Raw genomic sequence first — 21,311 nt, forward strand, 5'->3', positions numbered from 1 at the left:
GGTGTACATAAGGATGATATAATAAAAGAATGTGAAATTAGCTAAAAGATAGACCCAGTCCACCATCGAAGCCTGACCTCGAGTCAAACACTTAGAGATTGACGGAGTCTTTTTAGGAAATCCAAAGTTCTTTCACACGTGTCTGACAAAGCCTGCTGGTTGAGCCTCACGAATCCCGCCACACGTGTCTGCCAGAGTCCTCTTTTGCAGTCTGGCCTACTCCGCCGTCAGACTCGACCCGTCGACTCGAGCTGCACGAGCCGACGGTCGCTCTCCCTCCCCCCTCCCCTCACCCGACGCTCGGCCGGCACCCCGATAGACGCGAGATCAGCGGCTTCGTTCAGCTCATCAGCTCGGTAACTGGCTCCGGACAGCGGCGCCCTACACTGCTGCTCGCCTGCAGCGCAACCGCTCCGCTGGAAAAATAACCAACAACTCGCTCCGCCGAGGATAGATCGTTGATATCGAAAAAACTTACATTTTAGAGGTGAGGTCAATGTCTACTACCTTAAAACGGCATGAATAATGAATATGTTTTGATGCATGTGTTTTTGCAGCTTTTCAACGTGTAGGTATAAGAAAGCTCTTCAGCTGAAGAAGTCGACATACATCGATTTTTTTTCACGCCTCAAGCAGACAAACTGCTCAGCCGGTCCTTCGGGCTCGCTCGGGGTCACAAGTCACAACTGATGGCCGTACTTGCTGTGCAACCGCAACTCAGTTGTCTTACTGAGTCACAGTCAAACAGACATAAATTGTGGTGAGATATAGGTGTAGCTGTCTGCTAGGTGTGAGCTAAAACTGTGAGATAAATAGCAGGTGATCCCGGAAAGGGAAAGGCTTTCCGCTCTCGTATCTCCTCCTTTGATATGATAATGATGCGATTGCAGCGAGGTTACACAAACAAAAGCAGCTACCTAAATTAATGATAATTTCTACAATTGGCCTTATTCGGCTTGAATCGAAGTCTATGTTTTACATACTCTGGCGGTCAGCGAAAATTCCTGTGCTCCTACACTTCCATCAAGCCTGCAGCATATACCTAACATTTTTTCCGCAACTTTTATTGCGAAATTCTGAAAAGTTTGTATCACGTCATCTCATGCAATTTGTTAAAATGAATCTTATGGTGCATGTTCTACAGCATCAGTTTAGGTCACCAAAAGTTCAAATAGCAAACAGCAACCGAAATCAAATGGGCTGGTCTGCACAAGTGTGGCTATGCCTTCCGTAGAAGGGTTTTGTCAGTGATTTCTTTAAAAAAGAAGCAATGCTGTAAGATATCGCTGGTCGCTGCAACATTTCCAATTTAATCTTCGAACTTCCCAAACGGATGAAGTGCATGGACACGACAGCTACATCGTTCACCCCCAGGTCATACAGAACGGATGTTCTGACTGTCATCATTTGACAACGGTAATGTCGCTATTCTGCCGCGCACCTCGTAAATCCTCAGGTAGCACCCAGTCAGGCAGACATCCCGATCGCGATGGGGCGGCCGGCGAGCGCCCCCGCCGGCCGTGGGAGCGAGTCGGCCGGGAGCCAATCAGCGCTCTCCGCCGGGCGCGCGCCCTCCCCCTCCCCCTCCCCCGTGTCGGCGGCAGCAGCGCGCGGGTTGTGCCGCGCGCCGGCAGTGATCGGCAGGACAGTGCGCGGGAGGGACGTTAACTGTGGGAGAGTGAGGCCCCTGAGACATGGTGTGAGGTGATCGGTACGGGCCGAGCAGACCGATCTCACAGAGACGGTACGGAGAACTGGAGACTATGGCCGACCGTCTCATGTGCTGTGCGCTGGTGCTGGCGCTTTGTCGAGTCACCGTTTCTCTCCCGGAGGTGTCGGCGCAAAATGAGGAAAAATGCGAGCAGCTCTGCGTGAAGGTAAGCGGAAGTTAGCGCCTGAGTGATGCTGATCTGGGCTTAGGCTTAGCCATAGTTCGTGGAATTGATAGGACAAGAGGCAATGTCATGTCATTAGAATTACGTGCCTTCTACATACATAATACTCCATTACTCCATTTGCTCCGAATCTGCCACACTGCAGTTATATTGAAGGTGTGAGACCGAAACGTTTTTACTGCCGCCCATCGACATGCATGACGGCTTGCGATAAATGCATACCTACCAATAAAAAATCATGAGAAATGTCTTCAATTAAGTGACAAAATGAAAATTAAGTCATCCCTTTGAACAGTACCTAAACGTAACTTCTCTCATCTTCTTACGCACTTTTTGGCCATGCTCTTGCGCAAACCTTTCGTATACCTACTGCTCGGCCCGTTTCCAGTTTCTCATGCGAGCTGTCGAACTCTCCTGATCTCCTGTTGAGCAGCCTGCCGCTCGCATTTCACTTTCCTCGTTTGGGTGTGAATCAAAGCGCATCGGACGCGCGCTGTGCACCGTATAATAGTGTGCACTGTGCAGCGTGCACCCACTGTGCACGGTGGCTGGCGATGGAGCCTAGGCGCGCCGTCACGGTGACGTACTCCGTCACATTTACCGTCACATGAACGGCTACCGTCCCCGACTTCCAGAAACAACGGGCAAGGTGTCTTGGTCTGAGTGATCGCCGCGGTGTCTCGCCGCATTCAGCGACGAACAATGTCAAACAACTGCAAACGAGACCAAACTTCTGACCATTGTATCGTCTCCGTGCAAAACATTCGATCGAATGTCACCTGCTTTAGATTACACGAGATTTGCATGACGACAGTGTGAAAAGAGCCTGTCAGTTTGACAATGGACGATGTTTGGCACTATGTACATATCCATGTCTTCTACATGAAAGAGGATCGGACGTCTATCATGTAAATGTTGACAGGTATGCCTTCGATTCTAACCACCTCGCGAGGTTGACATTGGTGTTACCGAAAACCTCGACATCGCTGTAACATGACACCACAAATTAAGCTGTCAACATCGCACACCAAGACAACGTAACGTGACGTAACGATGGCGTGTTGATCAGCACCGGTGAGAGAGAGAGAGAGAGAGAGAGAGAGAGAGAGAGAGGAGAGAGGGAGAGAGGAGAGAGAGAGAGAGAGAGAGAGAGAGAGAGAGAGAGAGAGAGAGAGGAGAGAGAGAGAGAGAGAGAGAGAGAGAGAGAGAGAGAGAGAGAGAGAGAGAGAGAGAGAGAGAGTCGTCTGCCGTCACACCACGGCCGTGCGCACGGCGGCGTATGTACATGCTCTGCTGCCGGCGCGCCCTCGATCTGACCTTGGCTCCAATAATTGGCCACATCCCCGAGTTGGTGCAACAGTTCCCCATCCCCTCCCCTCCCCTCCCCTCCCTCCCCGCCCGGTCAAACTGCCGAGCTCCGGTGACACGGAGCGGTCTTTGTTGTCTGCTCGTGTCACCGAACACCGGGGAGGAGACAACGCAGATAGCGATCACAATGGGAGTGACATTGGCTGAAATGGTGTGCGAGGGATGCTTCTCAAAGTTCATCGCGAAATGTGAGCCGTTCATGATTTGTTGGCGCATGATGCGCTTAAACAAACATTGCACATGAATTGAAGTAAATTCTTGATATGCTCATTGTTCAATGCTGACATGCACTATGAGCAGGTGCAGAAATGTTTTCAATCGGTGGGCGTACTACATATGAATATCCAAACACTTTTGTTATGAAGTTCTTTGAAGACTACATAACTTCAGCCGACTCATCCTTCCCTCAAACCTTGCTGAATGCTGAGTACCACGATCATCCTTTTGCTAATACACAGGTGCTTATTCCTGAGTCCAGACGCATCGCATTATCATTTGCGAAGGCCCGGTATTGGTAACACCTTTGTTGAATACAGCAGCAGATCCGTTGATTTCCTTGAACGGCATCATCGCATCCCATTATGGACAAACGGTAGCCGTTATGGTCAAACAGTAGCTGTTGCGGCGGATGATAAGCGAATGGGGCAGGGGACTCGTCTGCAGGCAGGTCACGGTCTCAAGGTGTCGGATCCGCCGACGGCGCCGCGGGTGGGCGGCGCGGTGACTGAGCGGTTTCCTCTGTCATATATTGACACGTCAAGGTGTTTTGAGAACGCACTTGAGGCCCGCCCATGGACCCGTCTGATCTTGGACTCTGCGATCTGCTAGATCGGGACTTGACGGTCACTCAGGTCCAGTTCGGGCGTCTAAGCTCTCTCGAGGCTCGGGGCTCGTGATCGCCAATCCCCGTTTCGACGGCGGGTCGTGTTTGGCAGCGGATATGACAGTCAGGAGCTGGTTATCGCTCGGTCAGGCGTTGGCAGTCCTCGGCGGTGGCCGTCGTGAGCCGTCTGTGTCGGTTTACGGCAGAGAATCCCTCGACATCCGTGACTGGGACAGACGCTGGCTCAGACACAGGCTCTGGCTCACGCTCGCCGACTCAGATACTTGCTCACACATTAGCTCATATAACTATACTCTGTATACTCATATATAGTATCCAGGGTATCCAGGGTATGAGCTATATAGTATATTAGCTCATATGTATATACCCTCATATACCCCATGGCTTAAACACCGCTCAAGCATGGGACAGCCCATGACGCAGCCTATGTAAACACCACTCCGACCCTCTCGAGGTGATGTCCCATCGGCCGTCGGTTAGTTCCGAGTGTTGCAAACACCCTCTTCCCCAGCGACCTTCCCGTACGAGCGCCCCATCACGACCCGCGGACCCTGTCCAAAGTGTGACAGATCGTTATCAACCGTCACGCTGGATTTGATTGCGCGCGAGATCTCGGAGAAATCAGACCGCCTTTGCTCCCAGATGTCCGTAGGTCGTGTTTTGGAACAAGGACGTGCTGAGTTTTGTAGATGTAAGCAGATAATGGTTATGATAGTGCGAGGTTAAAGTGACACAGTGTCGTCTCAGGTTTGCTCAAAATAATCACCGATCTATCTTCAGAACCGTCGAACGTTCAGTCTTGGTGACGTTCTAAGTTTTTACGTGGCTGACGTATGTTTACCATAAGTGCACTGAAATGGTTCGAAGTCGCTCTGTGTTTTAAACGTATCACTATACGCCTACGTGCGTTCTGTGCGGTCCAGCTTGTCCACTTGATTTGCTAAATCGACGTGTCGCCACCAGTGCCAAATATCTGGAGCCGCTGCGGTCAGGAACGTTCTGCACTTGGATGATAGTGTGTGTGCTAATCAGCTGGGACGTCTGGATAATCTCATCACCCACATTCAGACAGGAACCCACTCGCGAAACGGAGTCGACCGGTCTACATGCTCGGCGACAGACGGTTTACTATTTCGAAAACACGAACCGAATCGTTAAAGGGAATGGATGTTTGTTTCGTGCCTAGCGTGAGGCTGTGTATTGTGTAAGTACTTTCATGACCGACATGTGTAGGTACAGTGTAGCCAATCCATTTTTAGGGAATCCTACGCGAGGTTTCTACTTCTTATATAACTCGCGTTCGCGAGAAAGTCTCCATTCCCGTCGTACTTAGCTCTTTATTCCGTCCGTCTCACGCCGCCGCTGACCTGTTTGGTCTCCGGGGACCAGCGGCTCCTCTGTAGTCGCTCCTTGCTGAGTGGTCTCTCGCCTTGGGACCGTCGCTTGGGACACCCCAGGCTCGCTGACGACGTGCTCCAGCCACCCACCGCTGCCCGCTGCCCACCGCCGCCGCTGCGTCCTTTGCCAACAGTCAACACCACCTGTTTTTCACCGCCTGTTCAAAGCGAAGATCCTGCTGATGACTGAACTCATCAGTCTCTCCACAAGTTGTCCACGGCAGCAGTCTGAATCTGTCCACATGCCACAGTCCGTCCATACGGGAGCCGTCCACCCCCCGCCGCCGTCCCCCACGTCCGCCGGTCTCGTCTCGGCGGCGTCTCGGCGCGGCTCCCACCTGCCGCTCCAATCGGGCACCGGCGGAAGAGCGCTCATTGTTCCCCTTTATCACCCGACCTAATGACGCCGGTCGTCGCCGGATCCCGTCTGGCCGGTCCGCAAAAACGGCCGCCGATCGGGGCTGGACGGCACGGAAGCCCCTCACTCCCCGCCAGCAGTCACCGCCGCCACCCCGGCAGGTGAGCACCGGACCCGTCATTAGAGGGCACGGTCACGTGGGGGCCGTCCGTGTCACAGGAACGTGTCACGTGACTCAGCGGGGCGCCGGCCGGGGCTGGAGTGCGCCGGATGTGGCAAAAACTGAGCCGATTTATACTGTGGGGATGATATCGGCAGAATCACGGACAGCGGAGTCTCACACTTCGATCGTCACGCCGTCAAGTGGGAACAGTGATATTAGTGATATGCTGACTCAAGTCAGGCACGCACATGGGGAGGTGCAGGAGCGGCTGAGGTGTAGTGAGAGCGTTACTGCGACTGGCTGCCGGGCGGTAGTCGGGACCGAAGTCCCTCCCAGGCCGAGCGGCGCACCTGTCGAGCCGAGCGGCCGGCCGGTGTGCGTTTTACCGCTGCCGTGCCGTCGACCGGATGTCGCCGGTTGGCCTCTCTCCCTCCCTCGGCCGGAGCTGAGCGTCCGGTGTCAACAGGGAGACCGAGCCAGGCTCCGGAGTGTGTCAACACTCCCGACCGCCGCCGCGGCCGCCCCCGCCCCCGCCTCGGCCCCCGTCCCCCTTCCCTGACACCGGGGTGACGCCGCCCCCCCCCCCTCCGCCTCCGCCCTCTCCCTCGCCGCCGCTGTATGCAGATTGACCAGGTCGGTGCTGGTTTCCTGCGAGATCAGTGTCGCCCGGCCGGTGAACGACCTGTTCTCCCCTCTCAACCGTCTACCTGTGTGGTCGTGAGGAGATGGAAGGAGAGAGGGAGAAAGAGTGAGAGAGAGAGAGAGAGGAGAGAGAAGAGAGAGAGAGCGGAGAGAGAGGAGAGAGGGAGGAGAAGGAAGAGAGAGAGAGAGAGAGAGAGAGAGAGAGAGAGAGAGAGAGAGAGAGAGAGAGAGAGAGAGAGCATGTTGGCGAAATTCATAATAATCACTCACTTTATGCCTAAACTTACGTTAGATTAATTTTTTAATTGTGCACGAATTTACAATGTGAGCTTTATTCGTGTTTTGTCAACGCCTGGAAGTGATTGAGGAAAAAGTCTATTTCAGAGCACAGTTAATCGCTATCAGTTTCATGGAGACCTGGAAAGGAAACTGACAATATCTCGCCATGCTATCGGGCTCCTTAGACTTCCGCTGCTGTTTGTTTCAATTTCTTCCTTATTTGCCCCGGTCGACGACGACTTCCGATTATTTCGCGTGAAGGAGCGGTTTCGGGCGGGCCCGACACCGTGTCCACCTGCCTGTAACGACCGTTTGTATTTGTTCCGATCGGATACAAGGCCGCTGCGGCTGACCGCCCCCCCCCCCCCATTCCCACCCACCTATGTGGTCCCTCCTCGTACCGCTCTAATCCGGCGCAAATGGGGCGGACCGGCCAGCCGGGCGGCCGGACGGGCGGGTCGCGCGGCGGCCCCGCCCGGGGCGTGGCGCCGCCGCGGTCCGGACGCCGGATCCACAGCCGATTCGCCGGACGGAATGCGGCGCGCCATTGTGCGGTATTCGCGCGGAGACGCGGTGTTGGCGCGACGACCGCGACCGTCGGACGGAATGCGGCGTGGCCTCCGACAAATTACAGCGTGCCGCCTCCACCGTCGGCGCCGCCGGCGGTTGGGCCGTGATTCAACACGGCGCAGCACGGAGCGCGGTGCCCGCCAGACGGACGGTCGCCGTGCTTACTGGACAGGTATGTACAGTCTGTCTTAAAAGTACCGCGCAAAGTGACGGTGGATCCATCAAGCCTGACCGAGGAAGGGCCTGCTGAATTTGAAAGTCACCGAAACAATTGACCTGGGGAATGGACGAGGATGTCAATTGCTTCGGTGACTTTCAAATTCAGCAGGCCCTTCCTCGGTCAGGCTTGATGGATCCATCGTCACTTTGCGCGGTACTTTTAAGACAGACTGTACGCTCTGGTTTACCGCTCACTCGACAAGGCGGCTGTTATTTCCCGCCAGGCTCCTCAGTGGAGCCCGGGTGGGTTAGGACCTTAGCTGATCTAAAGACGTGCCGTCCGCCTGTGGGTGCATCCACAATCGTTTGCCCACGACTGGTCTTCAGTGCAGTCTGATGAAATGGCGTAGACTGGTAGCCAAACTGCACCGATGCAGCTGACAGCCGGCGGCCGGTCATCAAACCTCCGTTTACGGCCGGGCGACCCGGGCTGAACTGCTCGACTGTCATTATTCCCACGATCTCCTGCTGCAGTCGGGCCGCGATGGCAGACCAGACTAACCTCATTACGCGACTGACGAGCTTGGCAAATGTGTGGGCGCCACTCGGCCGCCGCCGTGTCCAGATGTCACGGTCAGGTCATCAGCCGGACAGCGGCGGCAGCGGGCCGCCCGGGGCGGAGGGCGGGCCTGGTATCTGCGGCTGCGCCACTGGAGGACCGCCGCTATCCTCCGGGGCTCGGCGGCCTCTGCGGCGGCTGCACACCGCCAGCATGCCTCGAATTCTCGGCGGTGGATACACGCGACGGCGCCCGCCGGCCGGCCGCCGTTGACCCCGCAGATTTGGTGCGCCTCGCGCCGCCGGCGCCGCCAACGCCGCCACCGCGTCACCGCTGCCGCGACGCCGCCGCCCCTGATCTGCATGTCATGTGGGAGAGAGGCGACTCGCCGCGGACTCGGGCAGAGACACTGTTCGGCGGTGCCCACCGTGAAATTGCCGTGTGGCCGGCCGGCCTGACGGCACACTTTGTGCGCGGGGCGAGTCGCCAGCGCGGCTGGCGCGGTAACTGCTTTGTTTCCTTGGATCTGCCGCTGATGGAGTTGCTTGAGTGAGATGCTTTCACCCCTCTCCGTGTGGCTGCCCAATATCATGAGATTGCGTGCTTATTTAATCACTCTGAAAAATCAACACCGGACAGTTTAACACTCAGAGTCCAATTTACAAAACCGGTTGTAGGAGAGGTTCGTTCAATTGTGACCGGGCAGCCTTCAATGGGAGTTCTCCCCTCGCTGGCTCTATCATCCCCATCTGAGGTCGGCGTGATGAGCGCGGCCAACGATGGCCGCTCACGAGGGCCACGTTCTGACCATTACGAGCGATTCAAACGCGGACAGGGCACACCTGTCGGTTCCGGTGCAGCGGTCGTGCCGGCGAGCGGACCGGGGCGTGGGTGCCCTCCTGCCCTGGCGCCCCCGCCCCTGCCGTCACCCCTCACACCGGCGCCCACCAAGGCCACCTGTTCAGCGACATTCAGTGCAATGTCGCGCCGGTGCAGCGAGCGCTCGGCGCATCGGCACGCTGACAGGTGGCAAACGGGGCAGAACGAACCGGAGGGGCTGGATACTGGTCGGCGGATATCGTAGGCAGGTGAAGACGAAGCTAGTGGACCAGTATGAGGGGTGGACGGAGCCAGTCCCGCTCCGGATGGGCCTAAAACCTTCAAGTGCGTGAGCTGGGAAGATCAATGCCTCAGGTTCAAAGGACATCCTGTTTACTGGAGCGAACGTCGAGCGAAGGGTTCCGTCGCCGGGCGGATGACTGTTGAAATCCCGGCCCAGGACGGCCTCGGGTGCCTCTCGGTCCGTTGGCCGGCGGTGTTATGATCGGCAGGGAACTGGACCGTGCCGTGATCAGTGAAGAGCGTGTTATGATCGGCGCAGGCCGCTCCCGCTGGTCACGGTGGAACCATACGGTCGGATTGCGCCCATTCCGCCCCAGTTCTCCCTGGTCTGGCTCCACACCGGTACCGCGCTACGACCGGACCACGACCGGACCACGATTGGACCACAGCCGGACTGCAGTCGGACCGCGACCCGTGCAGGAGACGAGGCGCATCTCCTGTCTACCGGCCACCCCTGACCCACTCCGGCAGTTTGAGTCGTGGCCTCCGTCATTATCACCGGCTCAACACACGTCATTGAGTTCGCCCGACCAGGAAGCCTTCGACCCCCAGTCCAGCTTGACTCGACTGGTGACTTTAATACGAATAAGTCCGAGTTGTTTAGCCTGCTCTTGAGCTTTGCGCCGTGGGGGCAAGGAACCTAAGGAATAAAAACGCAAAACCTGTTTGGCTTGTGAATGGTGACATACCTTTGATTGCAGCGATATATAAGATCTCCGTGTCTCATGGCGATTTTTGTTCAACTTTATCCTACATGACAGGAAATACTGGTTTCTGAGTTTGCCTGACCGTCGCGTTATCCGGCGTCTGTCCGTTGTGCGCCACGTGCACACGTGCCTGTCCAGCTCCGCCGTTTGCGCGCAGCCCGTCGGCACTGGCCGATTAACCCTGACAGGACAGGAAGCGTCTGGGAAGCGCCGATGACGGTCTGCAGCACGAACTTCAGTGGCTGCGGCAGTGGAGTCACACCCTTCTCGACTCGGCTCAGCAGACAGTCACGTACCGTGAGGTCACGTGATGTCACGTCACGCGTTCGTGACATGGGTCTCGTGACGAATCGTGACAGCCTCGTGGTGGCCTCGTGACGAAAGGCCGGCGAACTTCACAACACTCCTAGCTAGTTTGGCCGTGTCTACCTTTCATGGCATGCCAGTGCATGCTCGGAGTATGTTCATTGTTCACAACATCGAAAGCTACTAAGAAATTCAGTGAGCCGTTCTCTGCACATGTTTTCAAATGTTTTCCTCTTGGGATCTGTTTGGCTTTCGACTGAACAGTCACGGTAGCTGTTAACCAATCGTTCACGGCCATGACAAGGCGAACTGAATCGATTTATCTCAATGAAACGGTTTGCGGCAGTCATCAGTTCAAGGTCTCATGCTCATGTTGTGTGACCGCTGACTCGGGTATGAATGAGGGTCGAAGAGCAGTCTCGGTCCCCGCACCACCCTGGGCGATCTCCCCGCGGGGCGGTCACTACACCTTTCCCCGCCGATCGGATATCGGTCGGGTCATTTGACCTCTGAACTGCAGGTCAGAGGTCACCTTTTTGCCGTCGCTCGACGCGAGCCGCCCCTCCATCGCCCACCCTCGAGTCTGACAAATAGTGCCACAACTGTATCAATTAGCGCTGGTGCTAGCGGCAGCGCGAGCGACCGGCGCGGCGGCCAGGCCGGGCGGCGAGCCAGCGCCAAAACGCTAAACTCCCGAGTCATGACAGGCATGACATAACTCCAGCCGACATGAACGCCGCTTACGGAATCCTCCACAGCTCGAGTCAGTAGTCAACACGACTCTGCACTCCAGTGAGTACAGAGTCCGCGTCTTGTTTAACTCCAGATCCGGTTCGCAGTTTTGTCCGCCTCTGACTCGTGATGCAGTGAAGTTGGCTTGCAGGTCCACCGGGCAGGCTCAGGCCCGGTTTTGTCTGGTCGCTGACCACAGGCAGTCGCTCAGCCTCGAGAGTACGGCGGCTGGTTACGGCGGTATAACTATCCACAACAGACGGACAGGACTGCGGGGAGCCGGTGCCTGCGGCTCCGGCGGCGGCGCGATAGGTCCGAAACACGCCACCTGTCTGCTCGCTGCTGGAGTGGAGTGCAGGGACTGAGATTGCAGGGGCACTTAGCGTGCTCCCTCACTAGCGGAGCAGACGCCTGTTTGTCTGTGCAGGGCTCAAGATTGCGGCAGTGTCGCAACGAGTCATTTTGAGGTGCATTTGTCTACAGCAAGGGTGAGCTGTGGTCGCCACGCGGTTTGCCAAGACCGTCTTTTTACACAATTATAATTCCTACCAACTATGTTACTGTATACTAAGTACAGCAGACAGCTGGCCGTATTATAGATGACCAAGTCAGGCAGGGAGCAGGCGGGTCCAACTTCCACTGACTGTTGGTTTCACCACGGCGCTCGGCCGCCGTCGCTTCCTCGGCTGCCGGGCGCCCGCGATCGGCCGTCGCTCCAGCGCGCCGAGCCCCGCGGTAGGAGGCGCTGCCAGCCATTATCCAATTGAATCATTGAGCCAATTGACCACGAGGCCCGCGTGCTTTTTGCCCGGCGAGCGTACGGCGTATGCAAAAAGCATGCAAATAGTCTGTCCGGGCCTACCGTCTCGGTTCTACCAGCCGAGGAGTCGGTTGGCAACGGCCATCTCCTGCGGCCCATGAGCGCCTTGCACGCTGCCTCTTCATTCAGACCAATTGAATCGAGTTCTGCAGCTCGCGTACTATTCCTCACGGCCATGGCTACACCACAACAGAGGTGCTAACTCGCTCGGAGAGGTCGGGAGAGATGCAAGTTCAGGCACTCCGTACCATGGTGTGATCGGTGGGTTGTTGCTGCAGCGTCATTTATCCGATACGGCCGCGGTGATGACGGTTGGTCCGAGTTCGTTTTGCGGTTGCTCGGTTGGCTGAAGCTGCACCTGCACTCGCGTCACGATTTACGGACGGGACGGTGGGAATCGGCGAGAAAGACGCGCAATGATCATGCAATGGGGCCTTCACGAAGTCGTCACAAACAAATTGAGTCATTCTTTAAATACCTCGTTCTCACTTTACTGCTAAAAAGAAGCTCATTCGGGCAAGTTTTCCCAAGGCTCTCATTTAGGATGTCATCAGCTGATTTTATCTGACAACAAAGCTTAAGTGAACACATCGACCCGCAGTACAGGTTATTTTATCTATACTCCGGCGAACTATTTTTGTCGGCAGGCTCCCAGCTCTTGTCGACCGGCCGGGCCGGACGCGGGTATTCTGAGCTGGACGTTCCCATGCGCGGCCGCAGGCCTGCCACGCCGCGACGCTGCGGAAGCGCTGGCCATTGGGAGCGACAGTAGCATGCACCTGTGTTCCCACCCGGCGACAAATTGCCCGCGCGCAGTGCCGGCCGCCGTGCCGCCGACCCGGACCTCTAATCGAGCACAGCGCCGGCACCGCCGTGACGAGCAGAGTGCTGAGTGCTGACTGCCGAGTGCTGAGTTCCGGCCGAGTGTCCACTGTTGGGTGCCGTGGGGACGGGTCGACGTCAATGTCGCGCCCATCGACGGAATTAAGGCGACTGCCCTGAGGATCGTGATTACGCAGCCCTGACAAATGTCCGCTTTGTCGCCCCGAGGCCACATGACAGGCACGAGTCTCACAACTTGATCGGCCGCTAATCACAGTCACAGCCCCGGGAACAACGTCTCAACAAAGCGGCGGCTTCAGTACGCCAGCTGCCGATCGCTATTAGCCGTCGATAATGATACGGTCATCAGTCGGCTCTCTCAATAACCTGGCACGCGCCTCCAGACGTCCTTCAAAAGCACCTGCGGCTCTGGAGGGTCGCCGGCACCTGCTTCGGTGAAAATCCTTCCCGAGTCGCACCTGCTCGAGCTCATGAGAAATCACGAGCAGTCACGAACGTCTACCGTGACTGTGCGCCGCCCCTCCCCCAGCTGAAGGACGAACGTCGGACGGTGGCGGCTGACGTCCGCCGTCCCCGATACTCCGTGTGTGTGACACGGCGACAGCGACCCGACCGTGAAGTGAAGGGTCCTGCTCGCCGCCGCGCCGGCCGGCCGCCCTTTCCCCTCCCGGCGCTCTCATGAACAATGGCGGACCCCGTCGGAAGGACAAAAAGACCAGTCCGCGCGCGTGTGATGCCCTCTACTGAGCATGCATAACCCCGCGTGGCACTAATGGTCCCGGCTACCCTTGAAAAGTCCGCTGGTTTTATTGTGACCACTGCCGTCGGTGGCCGCAACTGACACTCGGCGCTCGCTGGGGCGAGAAGGCAGAACTGTCAGAACTACCCGACCTGCAGTCGGCGCCATCAGGGCGTTCTAACCAGAGTCCAACGACGCTAATTGGTCGTCGGTGTCATGTCAGCACGGCGGCGGCAAGACGGCATTGTGTGCCGCTGATAGCGTCTGGAAGCCGTCACCCCATGGCGTATGGTCAGTGTCATTTCCAGGGTGCCCACTATATTGTTCATTGTCTCGTGCAGCGTTGTGTTAAGATCGTGACTGTTTTCCCCAAGCATCCGTCAACGTCTGTCAACACGTGTAAGTAAAGTAGCGCGATACCCATTCATTCACCCATGCAGCGAGTTATGAATGAATTGTCTCGTTTGTGAAGTCATTCAGGAGTTTGTAATTTAATAATTCATCCGTTCGCTTCCTTTATATGTTTGTCGCTTTCTGTTGTCTAGGTAGGTATAGGGTGAATAGGTCAAAACGCCCCCATTAAGCGCGAAACCTTCTGACACTCAACCCAACCCAGATTACTCAAACCTTTGGGCACCATCATGTAGCTCATTCTTTTTACTACGCTTTGAGACCAAAAAAGACACTTGCGTGTGGTATTTAACCCCCCAAAAAGGTTTCCGCATACCCTTACAAAAGGGCGTTTTGCCCCACACCCTGGGTAATACGCCCACACCCATGTGCAAAGCGCCCCCACCCCATCCATCAACAGAAAATGATGAACATGGCAGAACTTGACGTCATTCTGACGTCATTTGTGGTTAACCTATCATAGCCTTTGGAATAAATGTTGTTGCAATGTGTAAATGGATGCCCGGAGGAGTCCTGAAAGTTTGGTGACAATATCTGCAGTCGTTTAGGATATATCAGCAAAAAAGGACAGGGAGAGGCCTTTTCGGCCCCGACCTACAGGGCGCTACCCTGCACTCTCACCACCGTGCAAAACGCCCCCTTTCAGAAAACTGGGGGCGTCTTGCCCCATGCATCGTCTTTAGTAGGCGTCTTTCCCCATCCACTCCATTTCCGGTCAACAAAATATTGACAAAAAACGCGCCACTAACGCCGTAGCATAATAAATTCAACAGAATGACAATAAAACGCAGTTTTGAGTGATGTGCACAATAGCAAGTTTGTGATATAAAGAGGGCATCAAAAGCTTAGGAATCTTCTGTAAAAAACACAAAACAACACCCAAAACCAACATCAGCACCTACCTACGCTGCTCCTCAAGACGCAGAACCGAAAATAGAGAAGAACTACGTAAACAAGCAGCTGATTGTTCTGAAAGACAGGATAAAACACCTATCCGCCGATAAGATCTACGATTTTTTTAGGGGAGGCGTTTAACCCAGGGGTGCGTTTTCCCACAGTTACCCTATGTGTGGCTTCCAGCTTTCCCGAATATTTTTTTTTTGCTATCCAGTTAGAAGAGCCGTCTTATTTTCTGCATCGAACCTACATGTTTTATTGATAAGGTTTATTACATATTACGTTACGTTCATCACTTTTATAACAGTTTGTTTCAATTTATATGTAGGCTCATATGCAGAGGCATATGTCCGAATGCATTTCAGTGGCCCGATTGAACACGATCCGTGCTTGGTTGAGATGCTGAATTTGTTCATATTATCAAATTATCATCAAATTATCATTTGATCACTCACGACTTTGGTCAATAAACTCATCCCGTTAACCAGTGAACAATAACTGTCCCCAAAACGATCTTTCCTATTTTTGTTCGGAACGTGAGAGAACGGATGTCTCGCGTGAGATACTAATTATCCATCCATCATGACCGTTCTCTGAAGGTTTAAAGGGTGCAACCGTTCCCCGACAGCCGCAGTTCATCAGTCCAATGAAGTAACTAACGCGTCAGCTCTGCGAACCGCTCGCAGCTGCGCCGCATCACCGCGCCGGGGGCTTTGTTTCGACCGCGTGTGTCGCCAGCCAATCATCTCACCCGCCGACCGTGAACGGTGTGACGTCATCTCACGGCGCGGCGTGCCGGTCCATTTCACGGCGCGGGGAGGGAGGGAAGGGGAGGTGGCCCGGTGACCTTCTGAGGGGTGCGGACCATGACGACCCCCGCGGCGCGCCGGGCCGGTCCGCTCAGCGCTGCCAGACGCGTGACGAGCCGACCTGCCGAGAATGGGGTGGAGAGACTAACTCGACAGCTGACGTGTGCCCGCCTACCAACATTGGCTACAATATCCAACCCTGCTTTTTAGTTTTAGTTTCTATTTGTTTCGTCTCCCTTGATAACACGTCCGTGCCTAGAAAGTTAGGTGAACGTCCAGCACGAAGCATTATTATTTGCGACTTTCGCTAATGTTGTAACAAGTCAAAGTTTGCGGTGCAGTGTCCACCGAGAGGCAAACCTTTCGGAGTGTTGATCGAATCAGCTCAATGAACTCGATCCGCCCTAATCAGCATGGAACTACTGCTGGCTGCCAGTGACGCTGTGCTAAGAAGTTGACCCCAGTTTAACATGTAAATAACAGGCGAGAGACGTTGGTCGAATGGATTGGTACCGATCAATGGCACGCCACTAAGTTGTCTCGCTGATAACTTCTGCCAGTTAAGAGCATAAGCCGCTCAAAATAATATGGGTATGAAACGATATGTGCTTGTAAAAAATTCAAAAGATCTTGCAAGTGTTTCTCGGGTACGGGTAGGATTATTAGCTTTAACATTTCACAGGGGTGTCGTAGTTACTTAGCTTGGAACTCCGGATAAAGTTCATTGGAGATAACGCTGCCACGAGGGCTGAGGCCAGTGCCTCCAGCGACCTTGCTCATAACATTTTGCAAATCGGCACAGTGCGAACAAAGAAATGTGTACGTTGTAATTGATGACTCCGACACATTTCTCGACAGGCTCAAGCCAAAGGTTATTCTTCGTCCTCAACATGACTAACTCGCTTGTTTCTTCTGTTCCAGAACCAGGGACGAGGCTCAAATCTGGAGACATCGTGCGATGAAAGCTGCAGACTTGAACAGGTGAGCCAACAGAACTCTGTTTGCATATAAATATGATCATAAAACGTTAATATAGATAGACATACATGCGCATTTTTCAACACCAGCACGGTCGCTAACTGATTTATGAGCACAATAGTATATCATGACCTGTCTGATTTATAAATCAGTCACTGTTGGGTAATCAGTTCAAATTCCATCACATTTAGTGCGCAAGAAATGGCGTCTTTCCTCTCCTGTAATAAAAGGTCCGACCTGTTACGACCAACATCCTGCGGCTAACGACATAGCCATCAGGGCGGTCAGAAAAACGGCGCCGGTAAAGACAGATCCGGCGCCGTGGATACAAATGACCGCGCACCGGCCGGCCCCCAGTCCGCGCGGCCGCCCAAGGCTGTCCCTGCCTCGCACCTTTGTGGGCGCCGCGCCGGTCGCGTTCTCTGGGGCCGGACGCCCCGCTGACCGGCCGTTCAAACAGTGACCGGTGGACCGATGTTTGTCGCCGCTCGGCTTCTGTCAGCGGGCGCGCGCGTGAGAGACGGGCTTCCGCCGTTTTGTCTAATGCGGCGCTCCCACGTCCCGGGCCGGCAGCGGCGTGCGGATAAAATCGCCAGGTACGGCAAAAAGTGTCCATCACGGGACTGGCCACAATACAGGCCGCTAATTTTTATTATGGGCGCCGATCGTTTCCGCGGCCGTTGAATGGAGAGGAAGTTCCGGCTTTGATCGCGGCGTGAGTTGTCGCGGCGGCGGCGCGGCGGGGGAGGGGCGGCACGCGGGCGGCGGCCACACCGCCAAATCACGGCGCGGACCGACGCACTGATTCGGCCTCAGCCGGAAGGCTCGCCGGTGGCCGGGTCGGGTGTGCGCGCCACTGAGCGGGTAATATCCGGCCGCGAGCTGATGGCGGCGGCGGCGGCGGCGCGGGGGAACGTGGGCGCCCGCTGCGACACCGCGTCACCACCGAATGGGATGGCACTGCAAGTCACCGAGGGCGGAGCGCTACCAACAAAGGGTCGGGCCGGTCTGTGACGGGACCACCGTCACGAGTGTCGCAGCGGGTGACGGTGGGACGGCCCGCCCTCACCGCGCCCGTGGGACTCGTCTCAACCCGACTCCAGTCCCCTCCGTCTGCGCCGTCACCGCAAATTAACCAAACTCGCCCTGTGAGCTTCCAGACCGGTGGGTGCAGGGCCCCGTCCCGCGGCAGCCATTTTGTGACGGTGTGAGCGGCTCTGTTTGCCGGTCGGACGCGGAGGTCAGGCTGCGTGCCGCCCCGTCCGAGTCACGACCTCGCGTGTGTGCCCTTCTCATTTGATCGGTCGCGGCCGGATGTTTTAGCTGGTCACATTGTTAAACAGCGGCCTTCCGCAGAGGATGTGAAAGCCATCTCGGCGCGACCGTTCGCGGATTTTCCATGTAAAAAGGCGTGACGCACCTGTACGGCTGGGATGACGTATCGCATGACGTTGGGGTCACACAACGTGACGACCTGAATGACATTCCGTCACGGGAAGTGACGGATCCAGCCCACAGCCGATATCGGCCAGTGTCAGCGCAAGTAAGTCACAACAGGTATACCCAAAACGGAAAGCGAAACAAAATCATATCCGTAAATATTTAAATCATGAGCAGCAAACATTAAACACAAGTACAATCACAGTCAATGCTTAAATATATAGCATGCTATCTTAACGTTAAAAAGAAACATGCGAATGGTAAATACGTAGTTGGTTTTTAGTTGTTTATTATTTTTACCATGAACGGCAATTTAGACATGCGACGTTAAAAGCGATTCTTTTTAAAAAGACACCAAGGCAAACACAAAACTGATGCGAGTGTACGGGGAAAACGGTATGCCATCCAACAAATAAGTCATTTCGATCCCTTGTTTTTACCGCATAATCTCTCTGTTTCAGTGCAATAAAGGATGCGCCGGGAGAAATCGCTCCCTCGAGTCGTCTTGTAAACAATTTTGTGTGAGTATGGGGCGGAGACGGTTCCTTTCTACACCATATATCGTGTGATCTGTCAGCTGGATTATTTTTGTTTGAGTGGTATAGTGATAGTGGGAACGGTCGGGTAAATAAGACCGTATTCTGGATCTTGGAGCGGGATGGTAACACATGAAACATAAACACAGACATAAAATACGCCTCCTGTCACTGAGTTTGGAGAAGAAGTCTAAACTAAGCTTTTTTATCTTCGTTTTTATATAATAGGTTGGCACTTGAAATGCAGGGTCAATTATGTATGTGCCTGATATTTATGATGCTATGTTTTCTGACCTTACTCGATTCGCTTTCCTGCATCTTGAGCATTTCATATCACATCTCGACTGACCTGACCTGACTGACCTGACCTGCCCGGACGTCATTTCCCTCATCAGATGGACGAGGGGCCGTCATCGCAGCAGGGAGAGCTGGTACTGCGTCATCGGCTGTAACATCGCCGTCAGTCGATACGTTCAGCAGCTCAGAGTGAGGAAAACACCTCGCGAAATATCAGCTGCCATCCGCCGAACCATTCGGCAGCTATTTCCCCACCCGTGTCCCCTGACCGGCTGAGTAAAACCAGCGGCCTCCGAGAGCCCGTCCGTTTGTGTATAATGGCCCGCCGCCCGCCGGCCCCCAGAAACGACCCGTTGGCCGGCCGTTTAAGCGCTGCAGCGCTACACATGTTTATGACTGCGGTGTCCAGTTGTCACATCAGTTAGGTACTCATGCGAGAGCCACGTTTGTTTACGCTCTCCGAGCTGGCACGGGTTTGACTCCAAACTGGCAGTTTTTTCGTTCTCCCCGCTATCAGCGGATTAGGCCTCCATGCCGTATCTTCAACGGACAGTTTTCAATAGACGGAATATACATGTTTGCACCATTGACTTCCAACGTGCTGAATATCTCGGCAATGTCGCACGGTAGTCTGTCGAAATTCCAACCAGATTCTATGTGGCAGCTGTGGAATGACTACTTGGGTAATGTGTATATCTGTCCGTGGCCATATGCCAGATGTCTGTATGTATAATTAATGCCTGCACTTTGACACAAATTGCTGACTCGTAAAATCAGATTAAAACCTCGGTTTAATAGCCCTCGTTTAATCGGTTATTCGGGCTGTGCTCGTGCGTTTTAGATAAATGATAAAAACGTTTAACTTTACTCAGCGCGTGCCTATTCCGTTCCTGACTGCGCCCGTCCGACAGAGGAGCTCCAGCTGGGCGCTCCGACTTGGTGCCGGACTCGCGGCCGACTCCGTCACCATCCGATGGCTGGCCCTCCGCTGCCGCACGTCATGCTGCTCGTTCAAAAAGTGAGTAGGCGTCACGCTTACGTCTGCCTTTACTGTATTTTATTGTATGCCCTTGCCCCTTGGTCATCAGAGTCCGACTGCCGACGCGTTCCGTATATCGTTTTCTGTTTACCGCAGGCGGGTCGATAAATGATAATAAAGTTTAGTGCTATATCATTTTTTTCTGCATAGTTTGCATATTAAATTCGATGCAATTGCTTACCCATATCCATGTCTACGTCACTCTAACGTTCATTGCTTTCCTTGCTTACTTTAAGTCATAACACGGGACCGGCATATGCGAGCATTTCGTAGTTTTCACTTTGTGCTTTGCGGGACAGCAACGTTCCAGGCGTTGTTTTGCGGCGCAGTATCCCATCACGGACTCATTATTCCGCCCGCCATTGTAAACGGTGTGTGACTGAGAGCAATCGCGTTGATGCTATTTAATCTGTTTACGTTAAATGTTTTGTCTCCCTCAGGTATTCGGATCTACCCGGCGAGTGGATATTTTATCAGCCGGACGTGAAACTAAACGCAAGCCAAGTTACAATCACGGGACTCTAAAACCCTCCACGAAATACCAGGTAAGCTCGAGCCATGAGCCTCCCCATCCAGCAGATCCTCATCAAGTCTTCAGTTATTGTGTCGCATGTTATAATATAGACGCTGTCCATTCTCAGCTGGGCCCCACTGCGTGGCGCACTGGCACGTGCCTTGGTGGTCGCTGGTGCCCCGGCCGCCTTTGGGACAAAATCCAAATGGCAGTGGCCGTCTGAAGGATACCAGGTCCGGCTATAGTGTAGACAGAGGCTCTTGGGAGGCCGCAGTGCGGCTGTGGTGGAGCAGTTCTGTAAGAGTTTACGAGAACGTTTTGGCACGGCACTATGAGGTCAATGCGCGATAGAGTAGGCCGATTAATATAGTTTTTTTCATAACTTATTTGATTTTTATGTAACGGTTTCCGTTCTGTTGTGTTCCACAGTTCCGCGTGCTGTGGGCGGTGGACTGGGCCAGTAAGGAGCCTCTGCCGGGCGCCCCCTCCCCCACCGATCTCACTCTGGCCCGCGGCCGACCGGCCTCAGCCGAGGCTGCGGTGGCGGCTCCGGACGCTCACCACGTATCTCTCCGCTGCTGCCGCGTCCTTCCCGGCGGCCCTCTGGGTCAGCTACTGCTGGTGGTGCGCGCCGGTGGCCAGGTAACTGCAGCCGAGATCGACCCCCACTGACGTCACACGTGATGGGCGGCCTGCAGCCAACACCAACTACCGGTCACGTTCGGCCATCAAAAGGACGGCGCCGGGCCGCCGGCAGAGAGCTGGGTGCGAACCCCGGCACCGCGGCCGAGGTGAGCGATACTGATAGTCTGAGAGAGGAAAGGGTTGTTTCTGCGGTCGTTGACCACACCGCTGATGGCAGTTCGGTCACCATATCACGGCCATAA

The 21,311-nt window shown here is 54.8% G+C and overlaps 1 protein-coding gene across 1 annotated transcript; it reads left to right on the forward strand.

Moving 5' to 3' along the window:
* Positions 1-1,640: 1,640 nt before the first annotated feature.
* LOC122377867 lies at positions 1,641-21,066 on the forward strand (the record flags this gene model as incomplete). Its single annotated transcript, XM_043358383.1, has 5 exons — positions 1,641-1,877; positions 16,542-16,601; positions 18,500-18,559; positions 18,970-19,005; positions 20,854-21,066. Coding segments are annotated over exons 1-5 (483 nt in total), but the record flags the coding sequence as incomplete, so codon positions are not given.
* Positions 21,067-21,311: the final 245 nt, after the last annotated feature.

This window comes from Amphibalanus amphitrite, unplaced genomic scaffold (assembly GCF_019059575.1).
Source record: "Amphibalanus amphitrite isolate SeventyFive unplaced genomic scaffold, NRLGWU_Aamphi_draft 000052F_arrow, whole genome shotgun sequence".
Lineage (NCBI taxonomy): Eukaryota > Metazoa > Arthropoda > Thecostraca > Balanomorpha > Balanidae > Amphibalanus > Amphibalanus amphitrite.